The sequence below is a fragment of the Pipra filicauda genome, unplaced genomic scaffold (genome assembly GCF_003945595.2).
Source record: "Pipra filicauda isolate LSUMZ 115617 unplaced genomic scaffold, ASM394559v2 scaffold49_size4853605_pilon, whole genome shotgun sequence".
NCBI classification, from domain to species: Eukaryota; Metazoa; Chordata; class Aves; order Passeriformes; family Pipridae; genus Pipra; species Pipra filicauda.
In genome coordinates this window covers 649,146-672,257 of record NW_024104642.1, presented here as the reverse complement: position 1 = coordinate 672,257, position 23,112 = coordinate 649,146, and the positions used below count along the sequence as shown (strand labels likewise).

At 36.9% G+C, this 23,112-nt stretch overlaps 1 protein-coding gene across 1 annotated transcript in view; it reads left to right on the top strand.

The window, feature by feature from the left end:
• Nucleotides 1–23,112, top strand: part of CDKAL1 (CDK5 regulatory subunit associated protein 1 like 1) — a 415,564-nt gene that overhangs the window by 233,532 nt on the left and 158,920 nt on the right. Inside the window, exon 10 of the mRNA XM_027748305.2 lies at nt 16,357–16,523. Coding sequence (XP_027604106.1) covers nt 16,357–16,523 — 167 coding nt within the window. The remainder of the gene's footprint in view (nt 1–16,356; nt 16,524–23,112) is intronic.

The following is a 23,112-nucleotide window of genomic DNA, read 5'->3' as shown; positions in this document are numbered from 1 at the left end:
TGCTGCTCGTTTCCCAAGTTACAAATCAGAATTAGCTGCTGACAGCCAGCCAAATAACTTCAGCAAATACTTAGGACAATGGGCACTGAAAGGCACCAAGTCTGTGAAGTAAGTTAGTGGTTTATAGACACTGAAGCATTCCTGAGGATCTCTTAAGCTGAGCCACATGGTGCTTAGCTAGGAAGTTGATTGATGGTTTTACAAAGAAAAAAATGTTTATGAAAGAATGCTTTTCTTACAGATTATTCTGCATTAATATATATCTGATGTGCCTGGCAATGTTTCAGCAACTGGATGTTAGCCAAGCCTTGACACTTCTGCAAGACACAATGCAGTTTGTCTAGCAGCACAGAGCTTTTTGTTTTATGATCCTGTTTTTAATGAGGCACTTTCATATGAATTATCCTTCTCTAAATCAGTAATACTTTTACATTGTGATCCTTACATGTTAAATTGTTTATCCGGGCTAAAGTGGAGTCTATTTCTGCAAATTTTTGCTTCTTGTCCAGAATTTGAGTCATACCGGATCATTCTGTTTCAATGATCAGATTAAACAAAAAAGATCCCAGAATCTCTCATGTGAAGTTGAAGAAGAATTACAAACTGCATACAAAGTGTACTAGCAAGGTTCCCTGTTCATATATCCTGAAAATAAGCTCAGAGTTGTTTAAATGGCTTTGCAAAGATCAGTGCTCAAGGATATCAATGGGAGCTGGGAGACTGAATCCCTTTGTGCATCCATTTGTAGTCATTTCAGAATAGTTGAGAAAAGTTTGGTATTAATTGTCTTTATTGGACTTACAAGTGTATTCCTTTTGTGCAATTTGTACTGTTAATTTTGTGTGTTTTCTGTGCTCTTTCCTAGAGGGGGAAAAGGCATTAGTGTGCAGTGGGTAGAATTATTAAATCCTTCCTCTTAATCTGGGAGAGCAGCAAAACTTAGTAATTCTGAAACAGTGGTATAGAAATTGCCCATGCTATGAGTCCCTTACGTTGAATTTATAATTAGGGCCTGGAACAAATAAATTATTTTACTTTGAATTTTGACTTACCTCCAACCTCCATAACGTCACTAGTGAATGATTTCTTTTAAGCCAAAAAATCTTTGTATGATTCAAAATGATTGAAAAGATATGTGTGCTTTCTTTTTCTTTTATGAGAGAAGCCTTAGCAAACCATCATTGAGGCTGAATTATTTCTCATTACTAGCAGAGAGTGGTTCATTTAAATTGCATTTAAGGTCATCGACAGGGCAGGTTGAAGGGGAGGAAAGAGAGGAGATATGCATTGTGGTTAAATGTGTTGGAACAGACCTGCAAAATAAAATAGAGACTGTCAGATAGTCTCAATATTTGTTCTGTCATGCATAGAAACATACACAGAGAGAATATGCAGAAAAACTATTGCTCCAGTGGCTTGCATTCAAGCATATGGTATGATGAATTGCTTGGAGCCCTAGTTATAAAGGATATTAACAACCCGAAGACGGCAAATCGTTTCACTGTCCCATACTATTGATTAGTATGGGACAATTTCACTGTTGTAATGTACTATTCTTTAGGTTTAAGTAGAGGTAAAGTACTTGGACAAGTAACTGTAATTACAAGTTGCAGATTCTTGTGAGTCTGTACTTGTATTTATGCAATGCTGTGGTATTTATTTGAAGATCAGCTTTTATGTGATGTGATAAAGCCTAAAGTTTGGTGCCCTGTGATGCTGATAGACTTCACCGGTATGAACCCCACTTCTTTTCCTTATGGAGCCTGTGACATCCCAGCCTGATGGTTGCACCCTAATAAACTGAATAGTGGCAGAGTCCTGCCTGCCTTCTCTTAAAGTGGGACACATGTTTGGGGAATGCTTCTTCAGCTGGTTACTGTTGTTCATTACACTTTTGGGAACTTACTGTTGTTGAGAATTCTGCTTTTCTGTTAAATTTGGTAGAAATTGGTCAGTGGATTTAGAAGTTACTGGGATAGAATGATACATGCACAGCATGGTCACGGAAGCCTTGTTTTCTTAGGTATCCTGATTAAAGATATACTTCTTAAATACAAGCTTAAGGAATCTGAGTCCATGTTGGAGACTTGAGTTCCAGTTACTGGGATCCAGTAACTCAATTCCTAGTAAAAGCAAAACAGCAGTTGTTTGAAAAAATAGAAGCTCAACGTTGTCCATTCTTCTGTATTCCTAGAAACTGATCTGATTGATTTAAACTAATGTTTCATAAGTAAGAGTGGCATCAAAATCCTTGTTGGAATAGTAACTCTAAACCTAAACAAATGAGGGAAACCTTCACTGTAATCCCAAGATGACTGGATATTTTTGTTCAGCTGGAGGAAAGGAATGTATTTCTTTTGAAAATTTTCTTTTAAGAGGTTTCAGTTTATTTTTCTGTGCCAATCTGTAGTTAATACTCTGTGGTGTTATTTAACCCAGTCAGTTTTGCTAATTTCTCTGATTTCTGTGTGTGTTCGAGTGTTTGCACTCATTCTTGAAAGGCTTCTTTCCCATGGCTGAACCTCAAACAGTATCTGAGCTGAGATACTGCACGTATGTCAAGGACTTCTCTGTAGGTTTCAGGAAAGTGTTTTCGTCCTGTGCATCACTTTTGGCTTTATGCTTCCATATTTCACTGTATTCTTTGTCTGTATTTAGAATTTGTTGCATCCTTTTAATTTTTCTTCAGGGCAAAAGGTTGAAATAGATAATTGCTTTCTGTATTTTACTATACAGTGGAGGTAGGAGAGAGGAAATACTAGAAAGAATCTTTCAGAAAATATAGTAAACTCAATAATTCCAATCTCTATTAACCAACCGTTCCTGTTCATAGAAAAAAAAAGTAAAGGTGTTTAACATGCTTGAAGTTGCAGTGAAATTGTCATTGTTGCAAAGGGACAAAAAGATGTGTTATGCTACAACTTAAGAGTTACTGTAAACCCTTTATTAGATTATTCGGAAATTACAGCACATGACCTAGGGCTAAAAACTCATGTTGTTAAAACGGAATTATTGGCAGTCAAGATGCGCTATGTAAGAAATTACATTTCTCCCATTTCTAAAATAGACTAAGAACAGACCTTTCATGAGGTTTCTTCTTGTTTCTAGAATTGCTAAAGCTTTTTTTATATGTAGAAGTGACAAATGGCATATGCACATGCAGCATGTTTCTTCTGCAGCAGGGCAGAGTATATTATAGTAGACATTTTTATTTTTTTAGTTTGCTTTGGGTTGGATATTTGATTACTTTGTAGTGCATTGTCTGTATTTTATTTCTTTATCCAACTTAGTGATATGCATTTGGCATTTTTAGTAAAACTGTTCTACAAAATATTCCATCTATCACTATCAAAAAATATGAACATATGCAGAAAACTACTCCGTTATCTGCTGGATTGTATTTCTTTCAGAAAAATGAGAAACATTTTTGAGTAGCATTTGTGTTTGATTTGGGATTGCTCTAGAAGGTTTGGGTTAGAATTCGTCTTCAGGGCTCAAAGGGTTCTGAAAGAAAATGGTTCTTGATGTTCCTCTAAAAGTAATGTATTTGTGGAATTCTGAAGCCACATATCAGTTGTAGATGTCTATGGCTTGATTGCAATCCTACTTCTAAGTGTATTAATTGATATGCTGTACTAATATTATTGTAAGTGTTGAAAGTCTGAATACTTTAATGCAGCTTCTTAGGCATGCCCATGCTGACTGACAGAACTGATGTTGCCTGGAAGAATTTTTCTCCAAAGTAATTTTTCCATGCCCCTTGAAACTTCTGGTAAGCAGTGATCATTGGCGAGAGTACCATGCCAGACATATTGCACCACTCGCCATAACTACTGGGATGTTTTTCGTGTTCCTGTCCCGTGATGTGTCGCTGGAGCACATGTGCACGAACCACAGTCAGGCTTTGGAACCTGGCCTTCCCTCCCTGCTCTTCCACTTTCTAAAATCAAATATATGTTCTCTTCATAGTCACCCATAAACTGGTGCTTTGACATGCCCGGTGTGGGCTGGGGGAGTCTTCTAAAACTGAACGCTCTGTGAAATGGTGGAAAGTACTCCTGATGGAAACACCATCTTGGGAAACAAATGAACAAGTAACAGCAGCGTGATTCCTCAACCATTAAAACTACCATGCAGAGAAGTAGTATTTAAATGCTATTACCTGGTTTGAAGGGAAATGGGATCTCCTAGTGTTAGGGATAACTCATTACTGTGTTATTTTTTTTAATCAAGATTTCCCCAATGATGAGTTTCTAACAGTTAATGCAGCTGAGCAGCTGTTGTAAGATTTTTGAAGTTTGATACCTTTACAGTTTTTTTCCTCAAGTTGCGCTGCTGAGTTTTGTCTTTCAGAGCTAAATATAGGCTAAAAAGATGTTGGTAATAGCTATAAGGAACATACTTCAGAAAATTTTAAATCAAGACAAAGGTAAACTTGTATAACACTTGGGAGACTTTTACCAAAAGTTTAAAGAAAAATTATTTAACAAACAGTGATATATATTCTTAGATTATTTCAATAATATTTTTAAGGTTTTTTTTTCCCTAGTGTCGTGTTTCTGGTGGGCTTTTTTATTAGATGGAATAATAAACTTTTTCTGAGTGACTAGGCTCTTGTTTGAATGCTACTGTTTAAAAGATTCGGTAATTCCACTCTGAATATTCTTTTGTGAAAGATTCATGGATAGAAGCTCATTTCTCTTAACTTAGATTTAATTCATATTCCTATGTTGCCATATAGGAAGTTAATCAAAAGGTAAATTATTGTTTAGAATGAGACCTTTATTGGCATTAATCTGTATGAGAAAAATGCATTAATATCCTCCAAAACCCATGAATGATTTCACTTTGACCTCCCTGTGGACATCTCCAACACATTTTAATTGCATTCTGCTGATGATATATTTTAGTGGTCTACCACTGAATGCTTAAAATAAATTTAGATTAAGGTGATTACACAGCAAAGAGGCTTTGAGTTCTCTGTGCGAATTCAGTGGATATAATTAAACAAATTCATGATTTAGAATTGGGGAAGTTATATTACTAGTGCAGTGCAAGCAGTCTCCTTTCTGGTCAAGTTGACCCATTTAAAGTTGCAGAGAAAATACCATTAATTTGAGAAAGTATTTTAAGAAATACGGACCATTAAAAGAGGGGTTTGACAGAAATCAGGGGATTATGTTGTTTTTTCTATCTGTAGGCTTTCTAATTTGTAATATATATTTTCCTGACTGTTGTTTTTCTCATTAAAAGAAAAAGATAACACCACCTTAGTTTTGTTGCTTTGTGACTCGCTGCATAGCTGTTTTAGCTTGTAGTCAGGTGCAGCAATGAGTTGGCGCACTTGTAGATACGGGCCCTAAGGAATGAATGATGTTTTCTATGCTTTAGATAAGGATTATCATCCTTGGAAATGGTATTTACCCATCTGTATTGTTGGTTTATGGAACTGGAATCCCCTAAGTCCATTCCGTGTTTAGCTGACCACCTTGCCCTCGCAGTTGCTGACTCTTTCCCCTGCTTTCGTTTCTTCTATGATACATCAGTTTGACAGATCCTTGAGCTGTTTTCATACTTCATACAAAGAATAGTTGTAATTAAAATCAGTCTTTTTGTTAGAATTCAGTACTTCAATGTAAAGTGATGGTGATATATAGAAGAATTACTGAAAAACAAAGCAAAGCAAGCTTTTTTTATTAAAGTGTTTCTGTATTTTGTACTGCATTTGAGGTTTCCATTATTATGTCTTGGCTCATAACTTAGGATGCAAGAAAGCATTTGACACTGCTATATTTGTCCCTTACAATAGTACTTTGTTCTGAATTCTAGGGGGGTTTTTATGATTAGAACATGAAACATTCTAAAAGACATCTCCCCTAATCCTGGGATATGTAGCAGAACAGAGATTATTTATTCCTTCTTGTTAGCTTTTCAGTCAAAGGGAGACATAATCTATCTTCTTTCTTTGATTACACTTTAAAATACCAACATTTTACTGTAACCCAAATTCTTTCCAGCTGATTTTCAGCTAAGACTTAAAATGTCATCTGTAAATACCCAAAATGTGATTTCTTTCTATTCTTGCTGTTCATCTATTTAAAAAAAAAAAAAAAAAAAAAAAAAAAAAAGCCAAAAACATTGAATGAAGTAGGACTATAGGATTCAAATCTTGAAAATGCAAGAAATTTTGGCAGCAGAATGCTCTATGAATTTCCATGTCAACTACCTCTAACGCACCTTGGTAGCTTGTGTGCAAGCTGCTATTCTAGAATTTGTAAGTTATTCTCTTTCTGTAGAAGATTATATGATAATATACTCAGATTCAGAGGGTTATTTAGCTTGGCTACAAACATTTTTAATGACTGAAACTTGGTATGCCACGTTACTTCCCAAGAATTAATCAGTTTCCACGAAAACATGTTGTTTAAATTAATCCAAACTCATTAGCACTACAGAGATGGATACTCAGTAAAAAGCCTCCATTAATTAGCACTGCATCCTGTAATATGCCTACAGCTCGTGACCATTTCCTTGAATTTGTGTAGTGTGTGACCTTTTGCATCTGATACTTCATCTACAGCAGAACGATAGCCTATGTTTTGGGTTTAAAACAGCGAGCGTATGTTATAATGAGTGGCACGTTACTCTCTTTTTCCCAATGAATTTCAAAGTCATAAACAAGATTTCTTGTATGCCTCATTTTGAATTCAGAGCTCAATGCAGGTTTTTCATATGTGTTTTGACAATAGGCATAGAAATAACAAATTTTAGTTCTTCAGTTTTTAAGTGTATGGAAATTTTGTTCTTTCTCTTTTCAGTAGCTAAAGAGTATTTCTGCAGGGTGCTGGACTGACCCTTCTGGTGGAGGGTCGACTATTCTCTGTCTGCTTGTAGTACCAGAACAACATGAGCGTGTCAATAGTTCAGAAAGCGTATTTGTGAGGCATACAGCAGAGAACAATAATTCCACACTTCAGGGACCTGCATATCTGTGTGCTGTGTTCAGGGGTGCAGAACAATTCTAAACTCATGCCTGTGTTTTCTAAGATAGCTTTCTGCTGTATTTAGGTCTCTTTTTGCAAATCCGTTCCCTATGGTCACCCACCCCTTTATGCTTTATTTTCTTGATGCAGGTACCATTGCCTATCATTAACTTGCTCCTGGAATAATATTCTTGGTTCAGCAAAGAACTAATTAACATCAAGCAATTATGCCCCTGATCATTAATACATATAAGACTTTTATTCTCTTAACTCAGACAATAGATGTCCATAGTCTGTGAAAACCAACTGAATTCTTGTAGGATGTCTCTATATGGAATGGCAAAGTTTAGTTTTATCTCCTTTCAGCTGGCAAGTGTAATGATTAAGTGCAAATTTTTAAAAATTTATTTTATTTTTTCATTTGTGCAAGAGCTAACTTTCAAAACAGGCCATTGTGTAGATAACACACATGCCTGGAAATAGGAGGGTCACAGGCAGATGACCAATAGAAAAAGCACAGACCTCTCTCTTAAAGAACAACTTCCTCAACCTGAAAAATAGGACCAACTCATGAAATTCAACTGGTTTTTTACCTCCTTTTTAAAAAAAATCCTTTCCTCCCCTTTCTCTTCAAAGTGGCTACAAACCCCAATTTATCATCATGATGTATGGTATCATTAATCCTTCTTGAAAGCAAGATGCATAATGCTGCAGTGTTGGCACTGAGCAAACTTCTGCGGCCTGTCTTCACGCCCTTTTGAGTCTCTTGTTCTAGCAGAATGAAGCTGGACTCATAATGAGTTTAGCTATCATGCTGTTTGCAGCAGCAAGTGACCTATTATACTGTTCCATTCCCTTCCCCTCCTTCCTCTCCCCTTTGCTAACGTGCTATAGCTAGAAAACGAGCGAGACAGGGCTGCTAGTTCATGCTCTAGCAGTAAGCTGTTAGGAACAGAGGTCCCTATAGGGGTAGAATGACCTCTTTTATAAGCAAGGACAAGAGTTTGCTTTGTGGTAGAGAGAAACCTTTTATGCTTGCTTTGATATTTAATGATTACTTGGCTCTATGTGATGCATGCTTTTTATTGGGAACTCTCAAACTTTTTTCTTTTATGTTAATACTGTAAGAAGAAGGAATAATTTAAATGAAACTTTTAGTACGATTGCAAGCTTTCTTATTCCTTTTCTTGAAAAAATCCTCATATCAAAATACTTTGCTTACAGTATAGTAGCACAAGTGAACAAAATAAACTGTTTGATACAAATTGTAAAACTTAAACCCTACAACAGTCGCAGGTAGTAAACTTCCTTCACCTTGATGGCAAAACATTTTCTGCAAAAGGAGCAGTTCTGGTTTTGAGACGTTTATGCAAGGGATTTAGCTAAATAAGCAAATTCTATGTTCTAAATGGTTTCATCAGTTTCATCTGTCAGATGCATGACTTTGGAAAAGTAAAACTTTGAGTAAATCCTCTTGCAGCTTCCATTTTCTTAACCATACAAAATAAAATGGAAAGCCACTGTTAGTCATATGGCTATTAGGTTCTTCTATCAGACTTCACATCTAAATATAAAACAGATGACAGAGGATTGTTACATAAAATTTGCCTTGATGTTACTAAAGAGTAGGTAAGTATCTGGGCCAGAATTCTTAGTTTAAGTATGGAGGTTTTGATAAAATCTCTGAAGTAACCCTAAAAATTAATGTGAAAGGTGGTAGCAGAAGTGGGTGCATATGTTTTGTTGTAGGAGGGGAGGGGGTATTTTTGGTTTTTAATTATATACAAACCCACAGTGTGTTGTTATTTTATTGTAGAAGTAATTAAGAAAAGTTCTTATTTGTAATGATTGTAATTTTTCACTGTGATTCAGCTCTAATTTGATTTTTTAAAATATATAAAGAGAAATTAGATGCACTTTGAGGGGAAAAAATGTATAAAACCTAAAATTTTTAAAACTTAATAACACTTTTACATTGAGATGGAGCCAAGCTGTTTCTTTAACTCTTCTGCATTTTGCTTGGTAAGGCATTTCTTTAGCTCTTTGCATCACAGTTCATTTAAGCTCTGATTACAACTTAGTATGGAAGTGAGAGAGTGAACACGTTTTACTTTTTTAAAATATAAATTAATCTAACCAAAATTCAAAAAGTGTGTCATACTTTTGAAAAAGTAATTGCTGGAAGAGTTAAGGGGATCCAAGATGCAATTAATTTTTCTGTCTTGCAGTTTGCAAGAATAGCTCAAACTTTTTTACATTAGTTTGCAGGATTAGGAATTTATTGTAAGTACCTATGTCACGTCTATGGTAAATGATCCTTTAAATCAAGTTCCTGTTATGGCTTCATATGATTTGAGACTTTCATACCATGAATATATACTAATGTATAGCATTTATATAAATACATGAGAACTTGAATCATTTGTTAGTGTAAACATTTACTGAAGTATGTTGGCAAGGAGAAAGAAGAAGTATCTTGAGTTTTGTTGCTAAGTGTTGCTAAGTAGACAACACTGCCAAACAGAATCTTCCAAAGTGATATTGGTCAGTATTCTACTTTTAAAATACCGTTATCCTACATGGGTCGAATAATATCAGTCAGTATAACTTGGTCTGTGTGTCACTTTGCATTAGTTTCCAAACATTTTTTCTCAAAAATATGTAGACCATAAAACTTAGTGTGTTCATTTCCTAAGCACTCTAATATATGTGTCATCCAGTGGGTAGTAGAAACCACAACTGCTTTAAAGGCTTATACTGTACTGAGCACTAGCAAAACATAGCTCTAGTCTCTGTAACTGCAGACTGACATCCAGAAGTAATAGAAATAATCCTGCAATGAGAGGCATCCAAGTGCACCAAGTGTGCTGGCTGATGTCATTATGGGGCTGTTCTCTCTCATCATTCAAAAGACGTGACAACCAGGGGAGATTCTCGGTGACTGGAAGAAGGGGAATGTCACCCTGCCCTTCAGGAAGAGCAAGAAGTAAGGTCTAGGGAACTTCAGGGCAACTGAACCTCACTCTCTGTGGAGCAAACCCTCCTAGAAGTCACCTCTAGGGACAGGAAGGACAAGAGGGTCCTTGGGAACAGCTGGCATAGATTTACCAACTGCAAATCCTGTGACTGTCCCGAGTGACTTTTCTGATGGGATGTGTCTGGTATTGTAGCGGAGAAGAAAGCAGTGGAGTTTTGGTGTTTTGGGGTGGGTTGGTTTTGTGGTATTTTTGGGGTTTTCTTTGGGGGGAAGTTTAGTAGGTTGGTTGTTTTGTGTTTTGGGGGTTTTTTGTCATTGGGGTTTGCAGTGGAGTTGAGGGTTTTTTTGTTCTGGGGTTTTCTGTTTTGGTTATTTTTAGTGTGGTTTGTTTTGGTTTGTTTACTTTGAATTTAGCTATGACTTCAGCATAGTCTCCCACAATATTCTTAGATCGGTGAGATGTGGATGGGATAAGTGGATGGTAAGGTGGCTGAAGGAATTGGTTGGACTGTCAGGCTCCCAGGGTAGTGATCCAAGGTATAAAGTCTAGCTGGTGGATACTAATGATGTTCTGCAGGGATTGATATTGGAGCCAGTGTTTCCTGTCTATATTATTAAGGTGGACAGTGAGATGGAGTGCATTTTGAGGAATCTGGGAGATGATACCCAAATTAGGGGGGTACTTGACTGTCTGGAGGGTATGGCTATTATTGCAAAGGACCTCAACTACCTGGAGAAATGGACTGACTGTAAACTTCATGAAGTTCAACAAAGTCAAGTAAAATGTCCTGAATCTAGGGTGAAGTAACACCATGCTGCACTGTGGATGTGGAGAGCTGACTGTCTGGGAAGCAGCTTTGCAGACTTTGGAGTTTCACTGGGCAAACTGGTGACCATGAGTCAGCAGTGGAACCCCTGAGCAATTATAAGCTTTGCCCTAGATGCTGTTATCCGGAGTACAGCCGCAGGCCCTGGGGAGTGACTAGTGCCTTGTACTTGGCAGTTATGAGATCTCACAGAGAGAGCGCTCTGTCCAGTGTTGGACGCCCCAGGACAAAGCTGCTGACATATTGCAGCGGTTCAGAAGAGGGGCACTGAAATGATTAGGAGCACATAGCACACAAGAAACGCATTTGTGGAGCCTTTGAAAAGAAAGCTAAGAGGAGATTTTATTGCTGTTTATGACTGCCTAATGGGAGGGTATGGAGAAGGCAGAGCCAGACTGTCTTGTAGTCAGACAGGTCTTGCAGAGATAGGATGAGAGGTAACAGGACAAGTTGGAACACAGGAAATTGCAATTAGCTGGAAATAAAAATATTTTACCCATAGGGTTGTCAAATATTGGAACAGATTACCTGAAGTGGCTGTGGTATTTCTGTCCTTGGAAATATTCAGAACGCAACTGCAGAAGGGCCTGAGCAATCTCATCTAATTGGACCTGATTTGAACAGGAGATTGGATTAGATGACCCCCAGAGGTTTTTTACAACCTAAGCTATTCTGTGATCCAGTGAAAAGAAATTCTCACTGTGTGTACAGAATTGTCTTTCCTGATGACCACATAAAGTAGAATTTGTTCAGGCTTTTAGATTAAGTCACTCTGTGTAGCAGGTCCTTATGTAATACTAATCAATGCTTCAGATCAATTTATATTATTAAAGAGGTACTTTAAAATTCTTGATTATGAGTCTAATAGCAAAAATTCAGAGAAATATTTTTCTGGTCCTCATTTTGAAGTGCACTAATTCTGAACAGCCTTTCTTGGCCGCTCAACCTGCCGTTGCTTCCTCCTGTGATGTGAAGGGTTGGTTAGGCCAGCCTTCATTTTGCTAAACTTTCTCTTTTAATGGGAGTTTTGGGATCTAGTAGTTTCTCCAAGCATTGCATTCCAGTAGGTCAGCCCACATTTGTAATGTCATTCAGATGTTGTTTTCCTGTTTGTGGCAAGCATTAAGAAAACAGGAGTGCATAATCATTTTTCATGTCCTTAAGACTGTCCAAAAGGATGAAAAGATAGATCTTTCGAAAAGAGGAAATATTTTTTGACATAATAAAGATCCTCTAGAAATTCAGGCTTGACAGCTTGCGTCTTTCACCAGCTCTGCACCTAGATCTGTATTTTTTTCTTCAGTCTGCTTCTTTTGTCATCTGGTTGACAGATATCCTGTAGTTTCCAATTGTGACAGTTAGGTGTGAGTTACTTCCTGAGTAACTGGGGTGAGTTTGTACAGGATTGTGTCTAACTCCATTCTCTCTCTCCTCTAGAAGCCCTGTATATATACAGATCAAATGAGGGTTTCTTGATGAACTGGAAATGAATCCTTCTAAACCTCTATTAGCATCAGTGAGTTGCTCCCTTGATTTTCTCTTTCAGTAGGTTTCTGCAATGAGATGCTTCAGTGCTGGTCTGTGTGGTTGAACAGGCTGTCTTAAGAGGAGGGTCTTACATGGTGAATCAATGCTTGCAGAGTACTTCAGAATTATAGGAGGAACTTGATTCCTCCAAATCTCAGTTTCTGTTTAAATTTGCATTATATTCAGGTTGATACAGTGATATGCTTTGTGCACAGATGCCTTCACAATTTCCCAGTTAAGGCACTCATTCAGCAAAGTAATCTAGCACATGCACTGCATCAGGTATGTAAGTAGTACCTGTAAAATCCACACTGAGTAAAGAAGGGGAAACTCAGATAATTGAAGGCAAAATAAATTAATGTGGGCTAAGCTCATTCTGAACAATGAGCATGTTTCAAAAGAATTTTTTTTCCCAAGCCTTTTTCTCTGTCTTTGGCTATGATTTTTTTTAATAATTTTTTTTTTAATAATTCTAAGGGTGTCAAATTCTAATGGTCAGATTGATTGACCTCAAGCCTGCAAGCAGTTTTTGACAAACATTGAAGTCAGGCCTCCCCTTGGCAGATGGTCTATACGATTTCTGTGGTGCAGTGGGGGAGGTATTTCTGGGGTCTGTACAGCACTGCAGGCTGCCATAAGAATTCACTGTTCGAGAAGGAATTGCAAGGAGGTCAGGCAGTTATTGATAAGCATATGTGGGCTACTGAGAAGGTCAGATTCGGGGGCCTCCCACTGAGGCAGCCTGCAGAGCATTGTGCTGTTGGAAAAGCCACTCCTCTTCGCATTAGAAACTCTGCCAGGAAAGAAGAGAATGAAGGGAAGGAGAAATAAAAAAGAAGGGGCTTTGGGTATTGAATGTAATTTGTACAAAGGTGCAGCAGGCTAACAAATAGGAGAATTTCACTGGGATAAGTGTCCAATATTTTAACATCTTCAGGTGTTTTTGTAGATTGAAGTAAATTAATTTTTCAGATGGAGTAGGTTTCACTTCAGTTTAAAGGATGTTTGGTACCACTGAAAAGAGTGTTTACAATAGTGACATGAAGATAAAGCAAAATAAAAATGCTGGAAGTTTTTTATTAGAAAAACTATTTATTTCAAGTGGTCTCTGAAACAGATATGCACATATCTCATAAAAGTGATAACTGTAGGATTTATCTTCTTTATGACAAGGATTGTTTACCCCACATAAGTGAAGTTAAAACTCATGTCAGATAATCTGCTATGAATATTCTTTATATAGAGAATTGGAGAAGAAGTAGGCTCAGAACTTCCTTCAGTTCCTTGGAACCTATTATTTTTCCAACATTTTTCATTCTCAGTCACCTCTGATTACAGCCGAGCAGAGATCAGAAGCCAACTATTGAGGTTTCTCTTTTGTGCTGGGTAGTGATGGCAGGGTGAGAAATAAACTACGAGCTGTGACCAAAGGCAGACTTGTAATTATTTGGCTATAATGATAATTGGCCTTAATACTGTAACAAATGCTCTGAGTTTGCACATCTGAACTCTGCCGTTTTGATCAATTTTCTTGTTTACAAAATCAGCTTGCCTTTGTTAGCACCAAAATTACCCAGTAACAGAATGGTGAATGATCGAGTGAGGTTCGCTGCAAAAGAAAGGAAAAGAATTCTGCCTAGGGCTGAAGTTTGGAGGGCAACAGGGTAAAGTGAAAATAGGAATTATTGGAATTATTGGTTGACTTCATTAATGCTGGTTGAGACATCTGTTATTTTCTCCTCTTACCTGGTGTAAGTTTAGACTCCTAAACTGAGATGCAAAGGACTAGAATAAACAGCCTAAAAACAGTTGACACAAAACCTCTATCACACACAGTTTTGCATGAATTTGGTTTACATTGCTTGTAAAGACTTATCACTCACTTATCACTTCAGTATTTGAAGATTCATTTTGTCAACCTGAAATTGGGACATGAACATTCTCCTAAAATACAGGTGTCCTTTCTCCTCCCTGCCCTCCCCCACGTTAAGATTACGTCCTTGGCTCTCTCAGCATGAATTATTCCCATTGCTTGTTGTTCAACACCCTGATCGGAGAGCAGATGAGACATTTATTCCTGTTGTTGCTGATTTACTATTACAGCTGCTTCCTCTTCTTGTGATTTAATTTGAAGTTTCAGCCCACCAGGGGGCTAATGGTCCCCACCTATGCAGCTTTAAAAGCTCACTGTTGTTTTCCACCGGAATGTTATTTCCATTCCTAGCCAGTGATTTATTATTTTTTCCTCAGTGTTCATCTGGTAACTGTGAGGCAGTATTCCATTAGCCATTTTCATGTGGGGAAAAAAAAAAAAAGAAAATCCAAACCCCTGCAACTCCTTAGGTTGAAAGCTTACAAATGAGAATTACTCTGTGACAGTAGAGACTCAGCAAATAAATAACAGTTTTGCAGTGCAGACTGAAGACTCAAAACTAAACCAAATGTAACAGGACCTTAGCAATCATTTAGATCCTTTACACTTCTCTTCTTTTTAGCATATAGCATATACAAGTCATTTTTTTTTTCCATTTCAGGAAAATGTAGGGCAGGCAGCAAACCCTAGAGTATGTGCAGTAGAATCCACTGTGTGATTGTGTACTGCTAGTAGATTCTGCATGGGGAGCTCAGTTTGAGAGGAACTACAAAGTTGTGACTGCAACTGGACAACCAAGGAGAAATTAGGAATGCTTTATACCAGACATCTTACAAGATCAGAATTACACATCTCTCTTACTGACTAATTCATGAAGCTAAACTTAAAAAGTGATGAGTTTTTTGATTCTAAATAATAAGTGACCTTGAAAACCTTTCTGTACAAACAGGATTAATTTTGATGTTTAGCAAAACTTTTTCTCTGCCTTTATTGTTACAGTGTGAGTTTAAGAGTAGCAGTCTTGAGTTTGCATTTTGTAAAACATCTGGTTTTCTAGGTTTATTACATTTTATGTGATTAAAGTCTATGTACATGTTTATGTTTTCCTCATCTTAAGTATATATTTGTAGCGTAATATATACATTTTATGATACATTCTCTGCTGGTCTAAAGAATTCTTTGATGAATTACGCACCTTCTGGTGTTTGGATGTGTCCTTTACCAGTTCATCAGTCCTTTTAGAAATTGAACTCTTCACTGAGTTAATGGTATCTTATCTGGCTAGGAATCACAGGTGTATTCCTCACAGACATCCTGTTTTCGGTGGCTTGTTTCTTGCTCTGGGGGGATAAGGAAAGGGGAGAGGGGTTGCAATGCAAAAAGGATGAAAGTGGCGCAGACCAGTAGAATTGGCTGCATGAAACCTTATTCCTTTCAACTATTATTAAAGGGTGGTACAATCTTTCCCCTCTTTGAGTAGGAGGATATTATTACCACATATCAGTGTTCAAGGTTGCTCTTTACAATATAAATCAAATATACTGCTTCCAGAGGCTCTGACTGATGGAGAAAAAAAGCATTAACTGCCAGGAAGCAGGTTTTCCTGTACTATCATTCAGTGGTCACTAACCTTTTCAATACAACCTTGATATTGCATTGCTAATTGTATAATTTAAAGAATACAAGTTTTTAATATTTATTCTAGGAGGAACATTAATCACAGTGCTTTAGAGCTGCATTTGCTTACTGGAAGCTTACCAGTTAATAAGCTAACTGCTAGTAATAACCATTAATGCAAACTCTACTTGAGTAATGTCACTTGTGGTGTTTAATGAATTAAGCTCAAAAAATAGAATAGAGTACTAAACTTGACTGACTTGCTGTAGAGGCAGCACAAAATTAGTCATTGGCTGTGAATGTTAATCACTCCACAGCAATGATAATTTACAGCATTGTTGTAGCACTCTTGTGCTCATAAAATGAACTTAATAACCCACTGCTACCCATGGGATAAGCCTTCCTTCTCCTTCCCTCCCCCTTGCAATTGAATATCCAGTCTGGCTGCATAATAGCCTTGTGAAATACTGCATTTAAAAGAGTGAGCAGCTGTATGATAAAATAAACAGCTCTAAAACAGATTTGTTAATTATCTCTTTCTTTTATTCGCAGAGGGTGTTTGTGAGATATGGCTGACCAGTGAAGACACAGGGGCTTATGGCAGAGACATTGGCACAGACCTCCCCACCCTTCTGTGGAAGCTGGTTGAAGTTATTCCTGAGGGAGCTATGCTGAGGCTTGGCATGACAAACCCTCCCTATATTTTAGAGCATCTGGAGGTAAGGAAGAAAAGAGAATCATTTATGTGCCGACGTAGACATTCATTGAGTGAGTCAGCATGGAACCTTGTGTGCAGTGTGTTTCATTTTAAGCGGTAGCTCGAAAAAATTATAGACTTCACGTAAATTTATAGAGTTAGACTAAGTGTTAAGCCATTTGCCTGACACAGCAAGTTATTGAAATAATAAGATACTCAAATGATTTTGGAATCATAATATTACTGAGATCTCTGACGTGTAGGACCTTATTGTAGTGATGTTCATTTTTGTGTATGACTAGTGTTTCCAATAACTAGAGGAAATGTCATTAGGAGGTGATAGACTCTGCGATTGAATTTGCCTTCCTGCTACAACTCAGGCAAATATTTCCAGAAACACTATATGCTGGTCTCTCTCAATGGTGTATTCATTATCCTGTTTCACATGTTATTTTTAGAGTCTGTAGACTTAATGATAAGAAATAGAAATCTAAGTGTATAACTGTATTTAAATAAAAAACGTAACAAAGTAGTTCAATGAGATTAGAAGCTACAGAGTGTACAAAAGTGTGAATTTGAAAGAGTATCTTGTGCATAGAGAGGAGGAAATGAGAGTTTCTTCTCAAAGTTGGGTTGGTTTTGTTGGATTCTGTCACCAGATGAATTTATTGAAATTCCTAGGAACTGTTCACAGAATGAACCCAATTTTAAAGGGAAGAAAAAAGCAGGGAAGGATGTAGTTTAAGGTAAATTTTGTAACCATGTGCATCAGCAATACCCAGATAAATAGCTGGTGTTCCATGCTGCTTTGCCAGAGATATTATAGCATTAATAGTTGCACTTGTGTTTCCTTAAGGTGTCAAGGGCAGTATTTTCTCACCAGAGTGCCATAACTGTACCTTTCCCTAATGTTGAAGCATGTGGACTAGGAGAATCTCATCTTGATAGGAATAAGCAGGTTTTCACTTCTCCAGCTACAGAACACAAAGTGCAGAAAATTGCAAGAAACTTCCTGGCTTATTTTATTCTTTGGTTTAACATACGCTTCACTAAGAGTCTTAACAGCAGACCTGACAGAAGCCTTTAGGAAGTGGTGTGGTTGTTTGTGAGAGCTTTGTGTTGTGTCTCAGACTCTCATATCTGTCTCAAGTTTTTCTTCTTTTCTTTTTTTTTTATTTTAACATTTTTCAGCATCTTGTACAAAAGCAAATCAAGCTTTTAGTTAGTGTCTTTGCTTAAATTTTTTATTTGCATTATTATTTAATAGTTTGGCATAGGCTGCTGCTTTTGTCACTGCTGGTCATCATACTTTTAGAAGCTTTAAAAAAAAAAAAAAAAAAAGAAAAATCAGCTGCTGTAAATAGCAAACTGCTCTGCCCAGGTAAGAGGCACTGTAGTAGTCTTAATTTGATATAATCTGAGAAAAGTGGAAAGAATATTGCTTTGCTTCAATCCGTAGCCAACATAGTGAGTGTGAGCTTTCTGTTCACAAGTCTGTAAATTTGTGATCTCTGTTCTTCCTGTTTCTAAATTTTCTAGAAAGTGCTATAGGTAGGACTTTTATCTGACTCATATTTAGGAAAAATACTCTCATTTCTTTAAAAATGGATCTTTAGGTGTCATGAGGAATTCATGAGAGCCTATTGAAAATGAGTGTCCTGAATGTCGCTGTGCAGAGCATGCTTTATGTGTGCACCAGCCTTATTGTATAATGAAAGCATCTGCTGTTGCTTGTCATCTTCAGTGTTCCATACAGTTTCCAGTTCATATGATTTTTTTTTAAAGGATTATTTAATCACAATTCTGTGTTTCACGTGTGACTAAGAATTTCTGAGCTTGAAATTTGGTGACATAATTTTGATGATTTGACAAACTAAATTTGTAAAAACATTTTTGCCTTCTGCATTTTTATCTTATCTCCTCTTCTAAGCTCACCAGACTTGTCTTTGAAGGATCACTGGGCAGTGTTAGCAGTCTTCTGTATACATTTTCACTAAACAAAATAAACTTTTTATGGAGAATGTGCTTTTAATTTTTCAGTTGAGGAAAGGGTAAAAGTATAATTTGTTAAAAAAAGCCCCAAATTAAATGAGAAAGTGATTAACCTTTGTGTCAGTTGATGAGGATAAAATCCAGATGTAGATTTGTTATCTCTTAAGAAAGGTATGAAGTTGGGTTATTTGCTGCAAACATCTTTCATTAATTGTTTTAAAAGGTACTGCATTTTAATAATTTATTTTGTTAGAAATCATCTTGCTAATTAGGATGTTGTTTGGCTTTCTGTGAAAAAATTTTACACTGGAAAATGTACTAATCTTGTGTCACTTTTTATATACAATGAAAAGGACCAAGTTATTCCAGTCATTTATTGTTTTTAAAAATCAGAAATTTTCAGCAATACAGCTTGCATACAACTGAACATATGCAACTGCTAGGCAAGAGTTTATTTCACTTTAGAAATTAACACATCTGATATGTAGAATAGAGCAACAGTAGTCATGTAAAAGTATAAATTAATTTTAAGATCTAGACAGAGCTTCCCTGGAGACTCAGTCTAAAAGCAATTATTTTGATTCATTTACACTTTTCCCATATTTATTGGAGCTTACCTGCAGGTAAAAGGTTTGGCCAGTTTTATGTCTGTCTTATTCTTCTAACCTCCAAAGCTAGTAACAAAGTTTATTAACATATATTTGTTTTCTCCAGTTACACTCAGTTGTAAGTTAAATGTTTTAAAAATATGTGTTTCCAGAGATGATGCTATGTATATTTTTTTCAATACTGATCTGTAGTAATACATGGACTCTTCTATCATTAGAACTTGTTAGCTACTTCAATTATGAGGTTTTTTAACAATTTACAAAAATCTGTTTTCCTTCCAGTTGTTGTACATTTTAATCACTCATCATTCAAAGCATCAGGTCATTGGCTTGATTATGTCCTTGGAATTCACAGGTTTATTTTACTCTTTGCTGGAGTGTCTGCACCTTTCAGTTTTCAGGATGTGAGGAGATTGGAGATAAAAAGAACAGGGGTGCGCAGATTAGCGTGGTGAATTGTTGATGGCACAGATGCAGCAGAAGCAAAGAACTCCCTGGACAACGTTGCAGCAATGCTAATGTCCTCAGTGAATGAGGAAAACATTGCACTTATGGATAATGTGATTGAACAGAGTCAGTTTAAGATTTCATATGATTTAAAATACTGAGCATACCTAGTGCCTTCAGGTGCTGCTGTCAGGTAAATGTCATCCTGTACTTAAAGATGGTTGTTGTTTCAGGGGATGCTGTTAATCTCTTGAAAGTCCTCAATATGCTTGTGTTGTATGGTCTCACAATTTAGTACTTTAGTTTTTTATTCAGTAAATATGGGGGTAATAGTGCCATGTTGAGCATGACCAGTCTTGGGATGAGAAGCAACCATATGTTTTCAAACTGTAAATTCTGCATTCAGTTAGACCTTTTTATTTGTAAAGAAAGAAATATTTGGAACCATACATTTTTTTACAGTCATGCAAAATATTAAACACCTTTTGATATGCTGCATACTGAGCTGAGTCATTACAAAAAGAGCCTTTATCACAACTATTCAGGCTGTAAAAATACTAAATATTTTATCTGCTATTTTCTTCAGCTGCAAATGATGTCTGCACTTACTTTAGTGAGTAGTATGAAGTAGCAAAATCAGATCAGGAAATCACAAAATTTGGTAGTGAAACCACTATATTTAGGTTTACCTGCATTTTGGAGTCCTTACTTCAAAATCAGTCTAATTCTGTTAGACTTTCCCACTACCTATGATCCAAAGCTGTTTCAAAGACAGACCATTGATTTGAATCCCTCTGTTCCCACCAATGGAGTACACTCACTGTGAACCTGGAGTATGGCTACTGATTTCCTTGGATGTGAATTTAGTTTGCCCACTACAAGGTCACCCTGCAGACTGAACAAACCAATGGCCATAAAGGGAGCATGGGAAATTGCACTTTAAAATTTCACTGCTGCTTTCAACAGGCAATGAATGTGAACGCAGCCAGTCGTTGTAGGACTTCTCCCACATGAGGTTTGTTGGTATGACAGAGAGGGTTATTTGGTGTGTTTAAAGAAACTGAAGGACTGGAGACCTCAACATTTGTTTCTCTTGATCGTAGTACTAAGACTGAGAAAAAAGTTGGAGCTTGTGGTTTACCTGCAGAGGACATTTTCAGTTTTCCTCTTGGAGAAAATCTGGCTGAGCAATGGAGGTAGTATTGTGGTTTTCCAAAGTGCTCTTTCGCAGTCTTAGAGTCTCTTTGAACATATACATAATGAAGCATGTTGCTTGCTTATTTGAAGTTTGGTCTCAAACTGAGATTTTGCAATATGTGCAGTGGGAGATATGTCCAGTGTCAGTCCTCTCTTAATATGTTGGTGCAACACAGCATCGAGAAAAACTTGGAATTTTATCTACATGGCAGAAAATTTTAGCAAACAGACATGAACTATGGTCAGGGAAAAATAATTTAGCTCAGATTTTATTTTTTTTTCTAAATTTTATATGATGTTAAAGGTGAAGGAGAAGGTTAGCGTTAGAGTCCATTTTACAGTCTTAGCAAAACCTAAAAGGAATGCATGTGTGTGTGGTTACCTTGTGTACTCTTGCCCATATGTCTTTGCACAGAGCTACTGCTCTAATTACACACACTGCCAGATGGCAAAGATTTTATCATCTTATAGTATCAACATGTAGCAGAAGTACGTAAGGAATACACCCTGCTTTAGAAGTAACCTCCAGGCATTTTTTCTACAATCCTGTTACAAAGCTATTCGCTAGTGCTCCAGTGAGATGGTGTTTAACATCCACTTGCAGTGACTGATGGATTGGGAGGGTTGGAAAAAGTCCATTAAAACAGTGGCAGGAGATAAACGATGAAAGGGAGTTAGTCTGAAAAGTAAGAAACAAGGCCAAACGTATAGCAGCTTGAAATTAATTAATGTTTGTGGCATAGTGTTAGATACTAATTTTTGCCCTGATTATATTTCAGTTTTCCATAACTGAATTTTCTTTTTAAGTAACTGGGGCTCTGTCCAAATCACAAGGGAATATAGATCATCCAGACTCTAAAAAGGCAGGGACTCACGTCTCAGCCTCAGTTTACCTCTCTTGCAGATTTAAGTCTAACTGTACTTCCAGAGTTGTCTGGGATTTTAGTATGGCACTTTCTGTGAGTGATGGGATGCTTCCAAATCTGTATAAAGGAGGCAGTTCACACCTGCCATTCCCGTAAGTGCTTAATTTCACATGACTAGATGAGTAGTCATCTTTGTCACCTGTCAAAATGAGTCTGTCTCAAACCATACTATATGCCATCTGTGGGCTTTATCTCCGTTATTAATTCAGGACATTTGAGTGGTACACCAGCCATTGAGATGGAGTCTGGATGGCAGCAGTGTCTTTAAATGCATAAGGTGTGCCAAGTGTACCACGAGTTGCAATAGTATTTCTTTGCTCTTTTGCTTTGATTTTTCACGTCAGCTCAGTGTTCATGTTCCGTACCCTCATTGAAGCTGATACCCTACAGATGGCTCCCTCAAACGTGCCCTGACACAGCACATAGAAATGTATCACAGTGAAATAACTAATTCACTTTTCTTTTTTTCTATATTGTCCTTTTTTCCTCTGAGTGCACCAAGCATTTTTGAGCATTGTGCATAAGCAAGTTTTGAATAACCTAGAGTGTAAGCTGATTTGAACTGCATTTAAAAAGGGAATAATATGCACACATTTCTCAATGGTAAATAAAAGGGCAGCATTATTCAAGAATTAAAAGGCCTTTAGGGTATGTATTTGTTTTGTTTCTAGTGTTATTTTTTTGTCATTTTCATAGACTGCTGCTTTTGAAAGTGCCAATTAAAATCTGTTGATTTGACCAGAAAAAATGAAAACTGCAGCATACATTTAAATAAATGAATAGTTAAGCTCTTGACTTCTTATTACTGTGAGTTTTGTAGCGTTTTGTAGTCGATGGACCATGCAACTTTCCCTTACCATAATTACAAAGTTGTCTCTATGCAAACTGCATTTGTTTTGATAGCAGTATAATTGAAAGGAATCTCGGATACTAAAGGGAGGAGGACAGGGGCAGTTGCATCTGGGCTTCTAAGAAAGAAAATGGGGGGGGAATGAAGGGACATTTACTATTTTCTTTGGTATTATGTTAAGTGCTTATTCGTCCTATGTAAGCTGTGTGTGCATCTTTGCTTACTCTGTGTATTCCTGCTTTTTATTTTTTAGTACTAAAATAATCTGTCTCTCCTGTTCTTCCTCTGATAGTGTTCTTTGTCTTTGGGGTTTTCAAATATAGCACATTTCCTTGCAATTGCTCCTTAAGACATGGTGTCATGGGAACATGAGCTCACCTCAGAGTGAATATATTTTTTGATATTATGGGGTTAGGAAGTGGATGAAACTGTACTGTGCTTTGGGATACGTTTTGTCATACCACTTCCTCTAATCTAGCGTTTTAAGATCTCAGACTCAGCAGATCCTAGTGTCTGTAAATGCTTGCTGACATGTTCATTTCCAGCTGGTAGAATATGATTTGGCTTAATAAATGTCAAAATAAGAACCCA